Below are 17,509 nucleotides of genomic sequence, written 5' to 3' on the forward strand. Positions count from 1 at the left end.
ATGCATCGACGTTTCACACGACTCATATATCATCGCCGAGATTTCGTAAACATAGTTTCCTCATTGAAACTTTTCACTTTAGAAAATCCGCTCATTCAACCGAGGAAAAAAGAGGACCAGTTGATGCTGGAATCATATGCAAATCGTATAAGGCTGTGTGACGCTTTTCGCGGCCGTAAAACGACGCTTTATCGCCAGCCGGAATATGAAGTAATAGCTCTCGCTTTCCGCTTCTGGCTTTACTGGGTCATATCCAGCCTCGACGCCGTTCAGGTGCAATTTAGAGCTTCAACGCCAACGTCATCATCACCTTTCCTCTATTACTCACGTCTGACTTAAAAAATCCCGCCGAATATATTGAAAACTAACGAAACGTCAATTACCGAGAACAGTCGGCGTCATCCCGTCGATACGATAAAAAATCTCTCCCAGCGCTGCGATCGCAAGTCCAAGGCGATCGATCGAACCGATCGATAACATCCTAATCTTTCACCTGACGCTTGCGTAAGAAAGACGCGTATCACGCATAAGCTAGCGAATCGTCGTGAGGTTCGCGTCCGAAGAGGAGTAGAAAAAAAAAAGATCCGATACATATTCCAGGACCGTCGCCGGACAGTTTGGTGGAGGAAGTCACTCCCGAGAGCGATAAGAACTTTTCCACGCGCTTTTTTCGCACCGAGAGCTTGCGCCTCTGATTGGCTGCGGGTATATATAGGTGAGTAGTGTACTTGATTTTTTTTATGGTACAATGTTTTTTTTGCTCTATGTATTGACGAGGGATGGAATTGTTTACAATTTAGTTAGTTTTGGAAAATTGAATTTTTTTCCTCGCCGAAGCTTTATATCATGGTTAATTGAAAGATACGCATTGTGCGAACGGAGTCATCGTACAAAACAGCCTATATAATCGCCAAACGATCGTTAGATAAGGAATATTCGAAGGAGCCAATCGAGTATTTAAGCAATTTCGCGCGGGAGTGTGTGAGTCGTCTTTATCTATACCGCGTCTCTTCGGTTGCACCTCGACAGGCGCGAAAAAAAAAACACCGTCATCGCACCGGGAATGTATACGCGCACCTGTTCGATTTTTTTCCCGCCATGGGCTACGAGAATCGGCCTTTCGCGAACGATGACTAACGATCAGACGTGTGCGTATTTCGTTCGTAGTAAAAATCGCTCAGTGAATCGACGTAGTTATCTGACATTGAAATTGAATTTTCGTACGAAAACTATATCTTCTTTTCTCGTATACGAAAGACACTTTCTTTGTATCATTATGCGCGTACCTTCCGCTTCGATTACGAATAGAACAAACACGAGGTGTTAATGATTCACCGATAAAAAATTTCGCGATGCAAACTCCACATGTGTTTTCTCACAATTGAGTAGCTACTGCAGCAACGGCTCACAGCCTTGTGCCATGCGTGTCACACTCGCTGAGCATGTAGTCCTGCGGAGCAAGTACCTATGCTTGTTATAACACTTAGCCGATTTCGGCAGGTCGAAGGTCGTCGCGTACTTCTTTCTTCTTCCTCGAGTTATTAAAATGATCTCTTACGCCGCGTGAATTTTAAACGCGTTTCATTGGGTTGAAAACCGCGCGAAAACTACGTGTCTGAAATGCGTAGAAGCTTCCGTGTGATATTGACGTCGAGGTGATCTTATGGTGATTTGCGATTTTTCGGGGTCGCTATATGTGTGTAATAAACTCGACCAACAAAACTGAGAGTTACAATTTGTAAAATTATTTCTTACAGCCTCTTTAAGCTTCTTTCGTAACAGCAGACGTTCGTATGTACATAATCGCGTTAAGCAAACATAAAAGAGACTTTTCAGTAAACGAACTGTCGAGGAAGTCTGAGAACGAGATTGTCTCTAATTTGAAAGGATAATTTTCATTTTCTATTTGCTTAGACAGAGAGACACTTTAATCTCGCACACGCGTCTGTCGAAACTCGGAGACGAGCTAATTAATCTCCAATATTGACACAGTAGGACGAGTTGTAACGATATAATTTTCGTATAATGATACTTTTCACGCGCCGGTACGAATATAGAAGTCGTGTGACGCCCGCACGTGACTGTGCAAACATTTCGTCAGATGATTAAGTTCTGCCTAATTGATTTTTTCGGGCAAATGCTGTTCGAAAGAAGTTGATTAGAAGGTAAATAAATATAGTATGGATAGTGTGATTTGTATACTAACTGGTTTGATAACTTTCGATAGCTTCGTGCTATTTCTTATATGATTTTATTAAAGTTAATTGATGTAAGGTTTCGATGATTGTTCTTTAAGATTATAAGCGCATAAGAGATTATACGATTTATCGATCTTCTTTATGATTTATTGGATGTATTTGCGTTTTGTTTTCACGACGAAAGCAAGTGCATTTCATTAATCGAGTTCCTCGACCTCGAAACGAGTTCAGGTACAAGTTCAAAGCCATATACCCACGCGTTCATTATTGTTAATTTTTTCGCCAAAATTACGTCACGGCTATATCAATCAGCAAGTACTTCGAAAGCTCTCCTATCCATCACATCAACGAGCTTAATAAAAATTTTCATAAAAATGAATCCCGGCCTTGACCAAAACTCCCCAGCTTCACCCCCTTTACACCTGAAAACCCATCTCACCATCATAGCACTAACACTTTCAGCCCACATACAACAACAACAACAACAACGAAAAAAATACCTCGAATAGTCGCGTGCGCGAGAGATGTCGCCGTCCCCCACCACGAGGATCGGTGCGAAGAACAAGGGGGGCGGGGAGCAGCCACAGCTTAGAGCACCAGCAGCGACCAGCTCAAACGACTCTTATAAAGAGTATGTGTACAGTCCCGTGGCAACGAGTCCACTGTCTTCGTCGGTCTATCTACCGACTACCCTGCCAATCGACGAGGACAAGCCGCCGGTCAGTGTTGTACCTCGCAGGACCTACTTCAATTTCGTCGCCATGGAGGAGAGCGGTTCCAAACTGCCGCAGTATGTAGCTGCGACTGCCGGTATGTGCTTTTGAATTTTTTCCTCTTTTTTTTTTTTTTTTTGCTGCTGGATTCGGTTTAATTTCGTGAGATGCGATCGACGTCTGTATGTAGCTTCTTTTGAATTCAAAGCACGCGCCGCGCGCGGGAACATATTATATGCGCGAATATATATATATTTTCAGAGGATTTTTCGTTGATCAGCGCGATTATACGCCGGTGCAGGGTATGAAAATCGAAGCCGATTTTATAATTCGAATCGGTCGGCTCAAAGAGGGCCGAAAAAGTGGCGCGAGCGAGCGAGAGGAAAGAGCTTGAATGAGGTGAGCAACGATTGAACAAAAACTTTTGCCGAATGTCCGTTGAGCAGCTGTGGAAGAAGAGCGCGAAAGTTCTGATTTATCGCCTAACGGATCGAGCCTCGTAAATAAAAGAGAGATGCGTAACACGAAAAATCCTTGGTTTAAATAATAATCCGAAGATGGCAATAAAAATCACGATTATATATTGCCAGAGCTTTTTATCGGCGTTCAATTATAAGACGATTAAGCGAGTTATTATAAAAACACAATATATGCTTCGAGCTTATCGAAGACGGAAATTTACTTTTCTCTCGAAAGAATAATTCGCTTTGGTATATAATAGAGTATAAACTTTTTCCCAAAACTTTTATCACATATCGAGCGGATGACGCGACATCTTCGATATACATTGCAACAAATCGACATTTTTCAAATCGATCTCCTTATCGCTTTGCAAAAATTGCCAGTAAAAAAATCCGCTGATAAGTACGAAGACGAGATTGCGGTATACGTCGTCTCGAAAAAAAAAAAAAAAAACGGAAGGAAGCTCGACCTCGTTACTATGCGTCGACACCCGAAGCTTTTCATTAATTTTCCACTGAGGATTCTCTCGACTATCGACTTCCGAGTGTGCTCTCTCACGAGCTTTTTATATGCTAATCGCCCGTGAGAACCAGCCCACATATACGACGTGCGATTCGATAATTCTTTATTTCAATACTTTGCATTACGAGATAAAGTAACAAAGTTTGACGCTCATTACATAACGTGTACACGGCGTGAACTAACGATTTCCACGCACACGGGAGCCATTACGTCGATTTAATGCGGTTTTATGATTTTACGACTCGTTTAATCCCCTAAGAATTTTTTCAAATGCTTATCGAGTCGGGAATCCGCGGTAAATATGTGATGGATTATAATCACCGAGTGTCCGCTTTGTCGAAAGTTCAACAATGTACGTGTAACAGGAAGCGGAAGACAATAGGGCATATAATTTGGGACGCGTCGATTAACCAACGCAAAACGAGATCGAATTACACTTAACGCCTATAATATTTTTCATTATCAACAAATTCATTGCAAGAGATAAGAGTTCGCGCGTCGTTGTGTAATTGAATTAGCGAATCAATCCTCGGGTTATAGATTAATCCACGAGCTCGTATAATAAGCCTCGGGAACACTCGAGCGTAACGTTCAAACGTATACAGATATGCAGTCACGATCCGCGAGAGACAAGCTGCCATAAAAATACACTCTCCACGCGCCGTATTCAAATGGGCCGTCGTCCGTTGAATGGAGCTGTTATAGCTGTCCCCTTAAGTAGATAATGCGTCAACGGCTATGTGTCGATTGTTGTCGGACACGAATTATTAATTTCTATGGCTTATCTCGCTGTCCACTCGATAGCGAGTGTAAAAAGAGCAACAAAGGCCAGGGAATAAAATCAAGCGCGAGAGCACCGATTGGATTAATGGAAAAGAGCTTCTTTTTACCCGCGCCGATAATCTCCTTAGCGGCCTCGAAGAGAAGCTCTCGTTCCGCGGAGATAAGGAAGTAAGCGACCTTCTCATCGGCTTTCTTTTCTCTCGCTTGTTTTTCCCTCTCTTTTCAGATTTGTATTGTAATGGACGAATTACGAGATTGCGGGTGTTGGATGAAGGATCGCTTGAGATTTGCTTCGATTAGTGAGCTTCTGTGAAGGGCTGGTTTCTTAGAAGATGTAACATTTCGATCGTTATCGTTTGCATAGATGATCGCGCATATTTTGATAAAAATATCTCGCGACTTATGTTCGACTGGCGAGTTATCTGCGCCGATCTGTGTAAGGAATTTCGACAGACGGCAAACAAACAGTAGATCATCGTTTTCAATGCTAATAATTGATACGTTCGAAATTTTCGCATCGGAGAGATCGACTACATGAAAAATACATATCAGAAGCAAAAACAGACGTCCGCGCGTTTATCAACTTTGACGCATTATCATCAGTCTCTCTCTCTCTGCATCGCGTGACACAAAAATTAAATTAAAGAACGCAAGTGCTCGCCCACTTTCCGAGATTGCGATAACTCATAACGTATATATGCAGCGCAATTTGTCTAATTCAATTCCGAGTGTTTACAAACACCGACGCGCTTTTCGAAATTCGCGCCAATTAGACGCGATAGCGTATCATCGCTGTCGAGGTTCATTCACTCGACAAATTCGTCATTCAAAACGAATAAGAGAAACCGCTCACTCTACGCTTACATAAAGCAGAGTCTAATTAACCGAGCAAGAAGTGGTTGTAGCTACGGAGAAAAGAAACTATATAACTGAAAATAAAACCTCGCAATACTTTGCACACTCGCTGGCTTATTAGGCAGCGTTATTTCCTGAACAATCAGCTGCAATTACCATCCGCGGCTGGAATTGAGGAAACCGCTTTATCTCAAAAATGTACACTCGTCCATTGCAAAAGAAAAGCTACCGTCAAACATAAATCAGCGAAGCGTGAACCGAGACAAACTATGCATACGTGTATCTAAAAACGAGGAAGAGTCGAACTATATAAAGCTGTGGCGTTATCTGTCTCATTGGTATTACACGCGGTGTGGTGTAGCCCCCGGTTTTTATACTCGTCATCCAGTTCTATAATGCATAAGGCTCAGCTTTGTTTACAGGTGGCTTATCGAGGAATCCTTTCGTAAATAATTACGTTTTCAAAAAAATATCGTCGTGCAGTTACAGCCAGATTAGTGTGTAGCTGTGCAAACAGAGGATAATACACCGTCGCGGACGCAAATCTATCTAATCGCGCACTTGAGTTACTGCGACGACTAGAGTCGATATTGTTTATCTGCGAATAACGAAAAAAAAAAAAAATTCTCCCAGCATGACACGTCAGCGATGAATTTAGATCTATCGTAAAAACACTAGTGGATCGTATCGGTTCCAGTACCATTTGTGGAATAATTTTCTACTAATGAATCTTTTCAGCCAATCTATGCATCTTCGCCGGAGGAGCGATGATGGGCTGGACGAGTCCGGTTCTCGCGAACATGGGCAAGAACGACACGAAGTCTATGGATGACAATCCGCTGGGGGTCGTGGTGACGGATGACGAAGGATCATGGGTCGGCTCACTCATGACTTTGGGCGCTGTGACCGGTAGTCTCTTCTCCGGATACATCGGGGAGAGGTGCGATTTCACTATTATATAGCTTTGATCGTTATACGAAAAATATTACTTATTCGTCGATTTCAGGTTCGGCCGGAAAAAGGCTCTCTTGGCTACCTCGATACCTTTCCTCCTGGGCTGGGCTCTGATCGCCACGGCCAAAAGCCTGGAACAACTGTACGTGGCTCGGTTCATCTTTGGTATCGCGATCGCGATATCCTTCACGGTCGTCCCGATGTACTGCGGTGAGATCGCGGAGGTAAGCTCGTGCATACCGATCTTCTCGTACACGAGATTCAACGAACGATTTTCCTTTTTACAGACCAGCATCAGAGGAGTCCTGGGCTCGTTCCTGCAGCTCTTCGTGACGTTCGGCCTACTGTACGCTTACGCGATCGGTCCGTTCGTCTCGTACCTCATCTTCTGGATCGTTTGCGCGGCTGTGCCGATCGTCTTCTTCGCCTGCTTTATGTTCATGCCGGAGTCGCCCTATTGGTTGCTGACCAAGGGAATGAAGGCCGAGGCCGAAGATGCGCTTTGCAAACTGAGAGGAAAGACTTCCAGCGGTGTTCAGAAGGAGCTTGGCGATATGCAGGTTTGTGTCATCATCGCAAAAATCGTTAACTTTTCAATCGAACGAAAATAATCGAACAACCGATCGACAGGTCGCAGTGGACCAAGCCTTCAGCAGCGAAGTGAAGATGACCGATCTCTTCACCGTCAAAGCCAACTTCAAAGCTCTCCTCCTCACCTGCGCCGGCGTGAGCTTCCAGCAGCTGACGGGAATCAACGTGGTCCTCTTCTACGCCCAAAAGATCTTCGCCAGTACGGGCAGTGCGATCGATCCGGCCGTCTGCACCATAATCGTCGGAGTAGTCCAGGTCTGCGCCTCGGGTGTCACCCCCATCGTCGTGGACAGACTCGGCAGGAGGATCTTGCTCATCGCCTCTGGTGTCGGAACCGCCGTCGCCACGGTGAGTAACATTTTCGAAGTGTATCCGAACAGCAATAAAATCGTTAAGTTCAAGTCCGAGGTCAGCTGCGCTAAATTGCACCGATAAGCGTCTAGAGTGGTGCGCGACTGATAAATTGAAAGATGCGAGCGTGGAATGCGGTAACGACGGCATTTTTCGCGTTCACCGCTAATTGCCGATCTCTTAACTGATCGGGAGTGTGTAGGGTGTCGTCCGGAAGTTTGCGTAAGTTTCACGCGGTGTTTTCGTTCTCAGAGTCGTATACGCGTACATTGTCAGTGTGATTTTCATTATGCAACCGTTACGGTAATGGCTAACGAGATAAGTGCGCCGGTTTGCGCGCGACGGGCGAAATCTTAATGAATTTGACACTCGTTCTCGTCGGAGACTTGCGCCGTTCGGCTGTCGAATCTGGCGGGAAGTGTAGTTAGATTTTCTGAGATTTTTGTATACGCGGATGTATGATTATATAGGTAAAGCGTTGGTATAAGTGGCGCGAATCGAAGTTTGCACGGTTGCATGCTGTCTGGCGGTGCTTTTTGCTGTGACGATGTGCTGATTCGAAAGTGGGCTTTGTTACAATTTTTGGTTGAAATTGATGATCTTTTCGACAGTGTAAATCGTACCTTGACCTGATTCGAATTTTTTTACGATGAAAACGTTATATATTCATTGTCAAATTCACATGAATTATATGGCCTTGACTTTATCGATCTGAATAGCAATTTACACGCGTACCTGTTAGCTCCATAATATTTTATAATAATGCAGCAAAAAATCCATTGCACATATTTACCTACTAACTGATATACGTGTAAACACTAATACACATTTTTTTAGTTTTTGCACTCATCAATTTTTCTAGAACTTTTAATTCAGTTCACTTTTGGTAACTCTGCACTTAAGTTGATAGTCTTTTTAGTAATTATTTGTCATTTCATCACGTACAAAAATATATCATAAGAGAGTTACCTATAAACTATATTTTCATCGATACAACTACAAAAACATGGATCAGACGAGGTTGATTTTGTATATTGCATCACTTATTGTCTATAATCAAGATATGCTGTTAGTTTTGGGAAAAATTGAGATGATTCGATTATCCGCCGATTATAAAACAAGATCTACATGTGCAGTACCTAATCATTTTTTCTTCTCAACTAAACGTTTTTAAAAAAAAAAAACTTACACGTTCGTTTTCGTCAGTTTCAATGGGTATACCAACAGTGCTAACATCTAACGACAATCATTCTTCAACATCATTCTTGAGAAATCTACAGATACCATCGTTTTTTTTTAATTGTTTTGGACATAAACGAAAATACAATTGAAGATCACCATAGCACCTTAATACTAGTTGGACCAACTATCGACAATTAGAAAGAGACCAAAATGCTTAACTGTAATATTTATTAGTGATCACGATTTACCTGAAGATAATTACAAAAATATTTTATCAACAGCATGGAATTATACGTTCTTAGACTGTTCAATAATAATTGTGAATAGTAATAAATTGGTACCTATACTTTCATACTACAATCCCTTTATAAATATTCATTATTCATTTGAATTTGAATCTAAAACCAAAATTTTTCCTGATAAACTACAAAACATGAATCTGTACAGAATAACAGTACCCGTTTTTCATTACCCTCCATTGTTAACAATGGAATCGAACAAAAGTTCGAATATTGTGATGAGAGGATTCGACTACTCCTTCATAGAGGTATTATCACAAAAATTGAATTTCACGTTAGATCGAATCATGATACATAATTTTTCAAACGCATTATTCGAATCATTGTACATAAAACTGGAAAGCAACGAAGTAAACATGTTGATGATATAAAATCATCATAGGTCGGTCAATTGAGAATAGCAAATGTACCGTTGTCGTACCAGTGCTATTTCATTCAAAGTTCAATATTGGTACTCGATTTTTCATTTTGTTACTGGTGCTAGCTATGATAATAATAATTTTTTCCGTAGTAGCGCGAATACTGAATTTTCCTTTGCATTGGCACAAAAACAATTGAAAGAATAATATTCATAAGTATCATAATACTATCCGTAGGCTATTCGGCAGATACATTTTCAACTTTTACAAATGTCAATGTAATTCGTCAAGAAATTTCGTTCGATTCGTTAGAAGACCTTGAAACATTGCATGTTGCCCACTATTTGTCAAGGTCGATAATCAATAATTCGTATGAGATAAGTGAACTTTTAAAAACGAGACTAAAAATCATGCACCACGAAGACTGTATAAGAAAAATGTTTGCAAACTCTTCCATAGCGTGTGTGGCACCTTTGCAAAGTGGAAAGCATTTGATAGATAAATATACAGTATACCAATACGTGAAAACAATGAAATAGCTTAAGCGTTAGCGGATAAATTTGATCAAGTAGTCGGTAGAATCATTGAGTCCGGTATTCCAAACAGATGGTCAGCAGCAACGAAGTATTACACTTCCAAGAAAAAACCCGAAAACGACAATAATTTCTTAAAGGACTTGTTTATTACATTATGTCTGAGCTATTTGCTATTTTCATGAGTGTTTGTCATTGAATTGATTGATCTTTGGCTAAGCAATTAGAAATGTATTTTCGAATGATGTCACCTACGTAAAATAAAATAAATGTTCTATTGAAATAATATGTTTTTTCATAATTTTTGAATTACAAATGTCTATAACTACTACAATCATTTTTACAGGGCGTCCTCGGTGTCTACTACTACATAATGGACGTTGAGAAATCAGATGTCTCAAGCCTGGGCTGGTTACCCATCGCATCTCTCGTCCTTTTCATGTGCCTCTACTGCGTCGGTTGGGGTCCATTACCCTGGGCCATAATGGGCGAGATGTTCTCGGCTGAGGTCAAGGCCAAGGCTTCCGGTATCACAGTTTGCATCTGCTGGGCTCTGGCCTTCGTCATCACCAAATTCTTCAGCAACATAGCGGCTGAATTCGGCAACCACACGGCCTTCTGGTTCTTCACCATTTGCTGCATCGTCAGCGTGCTGTTCACCGTTTTCCTGCTACCGGAGACTAAGGGAAAAACTCTCAGGCAGATTCAAGACGAGCTCAACGGAGTCAAGAGTTTGGATTACGACAACGATGAGCGAGGACAGGTTTCTGGGAAATAGGGTGTGAATGTGTTTTGCGGCCCTAATTTTAATGATATAAAATTATGGCTTTGCAAGTGTGGAAAATCGGAATGAAAGGGTCACTGAGTCCTATGCGAACATTGAACGATATGCGGACAGCTGGCGTATTTTTTAATTTGTTGGGTACGTCAACTTGTTGGTCTGTTCTAATGTGAAACATTTAACAGTATTCGTTGCTGTTCAAAATATACTAGATGTTAGGAATTCGTCGCCTTAAACCCAAAAGTGCCTTGAAATTGTAGTACATTGCGCACAAAGAGTCAGGGGATTGATAGTCATGAATGACTGCCAAAGGCCGTTACCACTATTTTTGATATGCAAATTTTTATTAGGATCATCATGATAGAAGACGTTTGTGGATTGTTCTTTCGCGTGATCAAAAAGTATTTTACTAGAGCAGTAATCATACATTTTTTAACATACAACTAACTATTATTCTATACGTAAGACAAACGAATGCATTTCAGAAACATTGTAAAATTGTATATTAGCGTCGTCTACAACTTGGCGATGATATTAATTTGATTCATTCACAGACAGAAAGTAATTGAGCGCATTTACGTATCGCAGTTCCTGCCTTCCTGTATTTATTATTGCTACGTCATATGATAGCAGTTTTATTTGACCTTAAGGTGACTAGTCAATGTAGCAGATTAAGCGTAAACAATATTATTTAAAAATCTTCATCCATAAAACAATTATTTTTTAATTCGTATCCCGGTTATTGACGTTATAAACAGAGAGATTGTAAAGATGCAGACAGTATTTTATTACTGAGTTATATCATGTGTAAATACCTTAGCAATATTACACATCACATAGCCTCGGGGAAATCGATGAACGCCGATATCCTTATACAGAGGGATAGAGTCAAATACAGAGAAACTCTATTTCAATCAATACTATTAGACATCAAACTATGTAAAATATTTTGTATCAAGGCGTGTTATAATTATCAGAAGAAACATACCTATACGTAGCTGTACATTAATATTGTTTAATAAATTGACATTATTTGATATGCAAGATAAAATTTAATTTCCACTGCAATCTCATTCATCCGATCAGATATTCTGCAAGCCAATTATGATACCAAAGATTCAAAAAATTTTCATAAATTTTTTTTATTACTCTTCCTCTTGCATTAAAAGTATACAGAAAGACTAGAGGACATAATATACACAGTCAGATTGCGATATATCAATTTGCTTGAAACAGTGTCTCTCGTTTTTATTAATACAACTGTAAGGAATTTCGCACTTACTCAATCTGTGACAATCTAAATCAAACAAGTTAAACATGAATCAAATAAGCTTAATTCTTTATATTGCATCGTTTATTGCATGCAATAAAGATATACTGCCAGTTTTGGAAAAAAACTGGGATGATTTGATTGTATGGCAAATAAGACAAGATCTATACGTGCAGCACTTGGTAATTTTTTCTGAAGGTGCCTATAGTTCTTCTCAACTAAATATTTGGCCCTTGGTTATGAGAGAGCTTCACCATTTGTGGAAAAATTTCATGCATCACTCGGTAGAATGATCGAGTCCGGTAAGTATTCCAAGCAGATGGTCTGGAATAATGAAGTATTACACGTCAAAGAAACTACCTGAAAACGACGATACTTTCTTAAAGGACTTGTTTATTGTATTACGTCTAAGCTATTTACTATTTTCATTATAGTGTTTGTTATTGAATGTGCATTCTGCTAAGTATAATTACAATTTTTTTAACACTTCGACTTTTAAAAAGGATCACAATAGAAAGTTTGAGTGTGGATTATATTTTTTAATAAATTACAGTACACAATTTATCTTCAATACGAAACATTTCTTCCCGTTCCAAATCGTTTAACCAGACGCTCAAACGCACCCATCGCGCCAAAAATTCACTATAAAAGTTTCCTTTGCTTATCAGAGTATAGGTGCAGTCTCTGAACTCCAAATTCTGCTTTCTGACTTACCTAATCTAGCCATCACTTGTTACGACAAAATATCAAGCATAATAATCATAAATCACCGAAACACCAAGTATTGTATCTCTTAGATAACACTTATAATTTATGATAGATTTTTCGTTATGAGTAATTTGTTTATACAAGATCAATTACGTCCAATAGGAAAAACATCCAACGATTTGCCCTCATATCTCTTTAGCAATGACGTATATTTCAAGTTCAGATATCCTTAATAAAAGAGATTAATAACAATGTGATACTTCCTTATCGCTCATTCTCAAAAGTGGCGAAAAAACGAAAAATTACAAAAATCGCGATTTAAGATAAATAAAAAATTAATACTATTTTTCCATACCCAAGTTGCTGAATCAAATCAACATGCTTCGTATTTCTTCTCACAAACTACTCTGTTAATTGCAAACTGCACTCCGCAGTCACTGCTGTTATTAACACCGTAGTGACTTTCTCGACTGGGCCGTGCGGTAGGAGCACAAGTAACCCGAGAAGGCGGCCGTACAATCTCCCCGTTAGAAACCACCCGCGACCATGAAAATCCCCGATGTGTGCTTGCGCGAAAAAAAAAGCCGCCAATGTACACGTAAGTACATAGTCCCCCACTATCGCGCGACGCCGATATCACGAGGGACATAAGTTTAAACGGAAGCACTTGGACGTCTGTATACCGCGCGCGAGATACATGTTTACGGTCACTTTCTGTCTGTGTCTCGGTGTCGTGCATGTGCTGCTACTGGCTCTCGAGGTGCGATACAAGTGTTGTGAGGCTCTTCCTTCGAGATGACGGAAAAGGGATCCAGGTTTCTGCAGTACATGGCGGCGTCCACAGGTGCGAATATTTTTTTAATGTTTTCTATTCGTTTTCGAGAAATTTGAATTCGATTTTAGGATTAATTAAAATTTGGAATAAACTTTTATTTTATTCAAACTATATTCTCTGTCGGATGAACATTAGTTCACGTCAAATTTGAATTTAGCTATGACACGATGTACCGGTTATGTCTGGTCTAATTTGATGATGTTTCCATAATCTACGATCGGGATCTAGGATCATTAAATCCTCTAATCTTTATAACTTTGTAAGATTGTTTTGAAGGTGGATTCTCAAATCGAATACCTCATTAGTGGCTGTAGCACGTGTTGCGATATAGAGATCTTAACTAATATAAGTAGAGTGTTCGATTTATACGTTTGAAGATTACTTACACAAAATTTAATATGATTTCTGTGCACTAAGCTCAAACATAAATAATATTTTTAACATTGGCAATCTCGCTGGGAAATCCATTTACATTTATTACATGATTACTCGTCAGTAATCCAAAAATTATTATAAAAAACCTTTGCATACAATATTGTTTATTTGTTTGTATTGCATTATGCGAGCGCAAATTCCATGTAAACACGGAACTCGTCACGTTCGCATAATTATTAGATAAGACCCTTGACTAGATAAAACCGATATTACTTACCACGATTCCTAGATTTGTCGATAGTCAACTGCGTCGTCGAAAACGCGCAAAGTATGAGATAAAAAAATCTACAATCGTAATCATCGCATTCCGATCGGATGTTAACACAATAACTTCAGACACGCACTTTTTACGCGAAAATCGGAAAACTAGTTTTCCCAGGCTAATCGAAACGAAAAATGAGACTCGCAACAGCGTCAAGTGCACAATTTAAAGGCGTAAATTGCCATCGAGAGACACTATCAGCCCAGCGTCTAACTCAATTCTCAATGTCGCAGGCAATTTGAATATAGTAGCCTGCGGAGCGATACTGGGATGGACGAGCCCGATTCTGCCAAAATTGGCGGAAGATAACCCAATTGCGCCGGACAATCAGCTGCTAAGGCCGATAACCAACGACGAGAAAGCCTGGATCGGTTCCCTCGTGCCCCTTGGAGTCATGTTCGGCAGCTTCGTCTCTGGCTATCTTGGAGAATGGTAAAGGAACTTTTTTTTGCCTCGGCGGTAATTTTCCTCGACGATCTTGTAACAACGGCCTCATTGATTTTAATTGTTTGATCGGCTCATTTTCGTAAAAAAGAGAGATTGACGTATTTGCATACTAATAAATCGGTATGGAGAGTCGAAGTCTATCGAAAAGAGAGAAAGCGCGCAGAAATAGCCTTTTATTTTTAATTATCTTTCGAGCTTGTAAATGCTTTTCCTTATGGCCGAGTTTCTAGACGTTATGGTTTCAAGGTTTTCGCAACACTACATTGGCGTTAAAAATCTGCATTACAGGCTGGGACGCAAGAGGTCGATGCTCATGAGCACGTTTCCCTTCCTGATCGGTTGGATCCTCGTAGGCACAGCCCACGATATCATCCAGATCTACGCTGGTCGGTTCATCCTGGGTCTGGCGCTGGCGATGCCCTTCACTGTCCTGCCGATGTACATCGGCGAAGTTTCCGAGGCAAGTTTTTGAGCATCAAAGCATTTGCAGGGGACAGAGATTACAAATCGCTGCCGATTTTCGCGTTGATACGAATCGGTCTGCGCTTCCTGAATAGCATCAGATGTAATCAGCAGCATAATTACTGCCTTTGCAAAATCATAAACAAAAATTTTAATCCCAACCGTGACTCTGTCCTCTCCTGCCCTCGCTCAAACTGTCCTAACGATCGGCTCTTCTGTCCAACAGGTCGCGATCAGAGGAACCCTGGGCTCGTTCCTCCAGCTCTTCATCACCTTCGGCTTCCTCTTCTCCTACTCGGTGGGGCCGTTCGTCTCGTACACGGTGTTTTGGCTGCTCTGCGCTAGTCTACACGTGGCCTTCTTCATAGGCTTCATGTTCATGCCGGAGTCGCCGCATTTTCTCCTGAGCAAAGGCCGCGAAGCAGAGGCAGCCGAGGCCCTCGCGCGATTTCGCGGAAAAAGCCTCGACGGTGTCCGCAAGGAGATGGAGGAGATGCAGGTATGTATATCGTTGTGTTCGTTGACACGTTACGTAAGGCCTTAAGCGACCTGCATCGATGCCGATTTCTAATCGACTTTTTTTTGCGCATCAGGGATAAGATTAACAATGTAAGCTTGATTGTTGTAAAGATTATGGAAGTTTGTGTGTACTTGACTTAAATAAAATTTCGTTACGTTAAAAATAATTTCTCGCGAACAATCGCACTTCTAACGGTAAAAGAAGACAAGATCTACACAGCATTGGGTTATCTTCTTTTAATTCGTCGCGGTGCGCACTTAGAGCTATTTTCGACAAATCGCTCGACGCCTTAGTCATCGCAGTAAAGTTATGTACTGCATAATTCTTGTATTGTTGTCAGGCGGAGATCGAAGAGGCCTACAGGATAAAAGCCAGCTGGAACGACGTGTTCAAGGTCAAAGTCAACATCAAGGCCATCGTACTGACGAGCATACTGATGTCCTTCCAGGAGTTCATGGGTATCGACGTGGTGCTCTTCTACGTCGAGGACATATTCCGCGAAGCCGGTACCAGCAACACCGCCATTTCCGCCATCATAATCGGCTTCGTGCAGATGATCTCGTCCGTCATCACGCCGATCGTCGTCGACAGGTCTGGCAGGAAAATTCTCCTGGTTATATCGAGCATCGGAAGTGGCATCACTGTGGTATGCTAATGTATTTTAATGAGATCGTTATTGAAACATTGTATAAGAGAGCAATCAAAGTCTCGTGTCGATTTAATAAGAAACGGTTAAAAAAAAGTCGCAGTATTACAGCGTCGGAATGCACTTCCTTGAACGTAATGTGCATCATACATGCGATAAAAAGCATGTATAGATGGACCATAAGGCAGGCATTAAATGTTATGGAACAATTACGCGCAGCGTGTATCGATTACATTAAACAGCCTTCTTTCATAAATTACGACAATAACGAGACGACAATATTCCCTCTCGTGGATCATTCGAAGTGGACATCAGTCGCGTTACGTCCTCGAGTATATCGTTGCGCAACGACTCGCGACGAAAATTGCCCGCTGTTTGCTTTTCCACAATCTCACCTCAGCGACTTCCCCGTTCGATTTAATTTTCAATTTTTTTCCAGGGAATCCTCGGCGCCTTCTTCTACCTGAAGAACAAGACGGACTTCGACACGACGACGATCGGTTGGGTACCATTGGCTACTTTGGTCGTCTACATAATCGCCTACAGTATCGGTTGGGGTCCGTTGCCCTGGACAGTCATGGGTGAGATGTTCGCACCAGCCGTGAAGCCCAAAGCCTCGTCGATATGCGTCTTCGCCATCTGGTCCTTCAGTTTCCTGCTGACCAAGTTCTTCACCAACGTCACACCCGACGTGGGTTTCTTCTTCTTCGCCGCCTGCTGTGCCGTCAATATAGTCTTCATCGTCTTCATGTTCCCCGAGACTAAGGGCAAGACTCTGGCGGAGATACAGCAGAAGCTGAGCAGGGGGAGGAGTAAGGCCGAGGAAATCGGTGAGGAGAGTTCGATCAGGAATTCGGTAGCTGGGGCTGAGAACAAAATGGTCATCTACGGGGATCTGGGAGAGGGTAAGGAGAGAGAGTTGACGAGATATTAGGCTGGAGAGGATGAGGAATGCCGAAAAGTATTGTGATATATTGTGCGTGTAAATAAGTGATATGTACATTGAGATGAATGTAATTACTGTTAGACCTGTATGAGATTTAGCGCGGCTGCCGTTGAGTGATTTGAAATCACGCGTCCACGTACCAACGAATCGCTAATGTGCTATTAGCGAGTTGTTGGTAAGATATTTTGTAAATAAAAAAAGAATTTATTTTTCAAATGATCGAATTGCGCTAAGAGTGTTTCGTGAACTTGAGAATCTGTTAGGACAATTCTTAGCTGTATGCCAGACATTGATAATAATTTATTCAAATCTTATCGTTAATGTTAAAATTGTAACAAAAGTAAGAACAATAAACGTATTCTCTTCGATTCGCACTTTCATTCGCACAAGTACGT

At 41.2% G+C, this 17,509-nt stretch overlaps 2 protein-coding genes and 1 long non-coding RNA gene across 3 annotated transcripts; 2 read left to right on the top strand and 1 right to left on the bottom strand.

Annotated features, from left to right (window-relative positions):
* Positions 1–489: 489 nt before the first annotated feature.
* On the top strand, positions 490–11,634 carry LOC100123701 (facilitated trehalose transporter Tret1-2 homolog). The gene is made up of 7 exons (XM_008209045.4): positions 490–715; positions 2,661–3,008; positions 6,272–6,473; positions 6,540–6,711; positions 6,775–7,047; positions 7,118–7,426; positions 10,149–11,634. Exons 2-7 carry the CDS (start codon positions 2,723–2,725, stop codon positions 10,578–10,580), a joined length of 1,674 nt encoding a protein of 557 aa, XP_008207267.1. The 5' UTR covers positions 490–715; positions 2,661–2,722; the 3' UTR covers positions 10,581–11,634.
* A 79-nt stretch (positions 11,635–11,713) lies between these two features.
* On the bottom strand, positions 11,714–13,197 carry LOC107981099. The gene is made up of 2 exons (XR_001729167.2): positions 12,917–13,197; positions 11,714–12,213 (listed from the first exon to the last, which is right to left on the bottom strand). It is a non-coding gene; the product is annotated as an uncharacterized LOC107981099 (long non-coding RNA).
* Positions 13,198–13,229: 32 nt separating this feature from the next.
* LOC100123697 (facilitated trehalose transporter Tret1-like) lies at positions 13,230–17,482 on the top strand. The gene is made up of 6 exons (XM_001607339.4): positions 13,230–13,405; positions 14,327–14,525; positions 14,829–15,000; positions 15,229–15,501; positions 15,863–16,168; positions 16,608–17,482. The coding sequence occupies exons 1-6, from the start codon at positions 13,357–13,359 to the stop codon at positions 17,100–17,102; spliced, it is 1,494 nt and encodes a 497-aa protein (XP_001607389.1). The 5' UTR covers positions 13,230–13,356; the 3' UTR covers positions 17,103–17,482.
* The last annotated feature ends 27 nt before the right edge of the window (positions 17,483–17,509 follow it).

The sequence above is a fragment of the Nasonia vitripennis genome, chromosome 5 (assembly GCF_009193385.2).
Source record: "Nasonia vitripennis strain AsymCx chromosome 5, Nvit_psr_1.1, whole genome shotgun sequence".
Taxonomy (NCBI): Eukaryota; Metazoa; Arthropoda; class Insecta; order Hymenoptera; family Pteromalidae; genus Nasonia; species Nasonia vitripennis.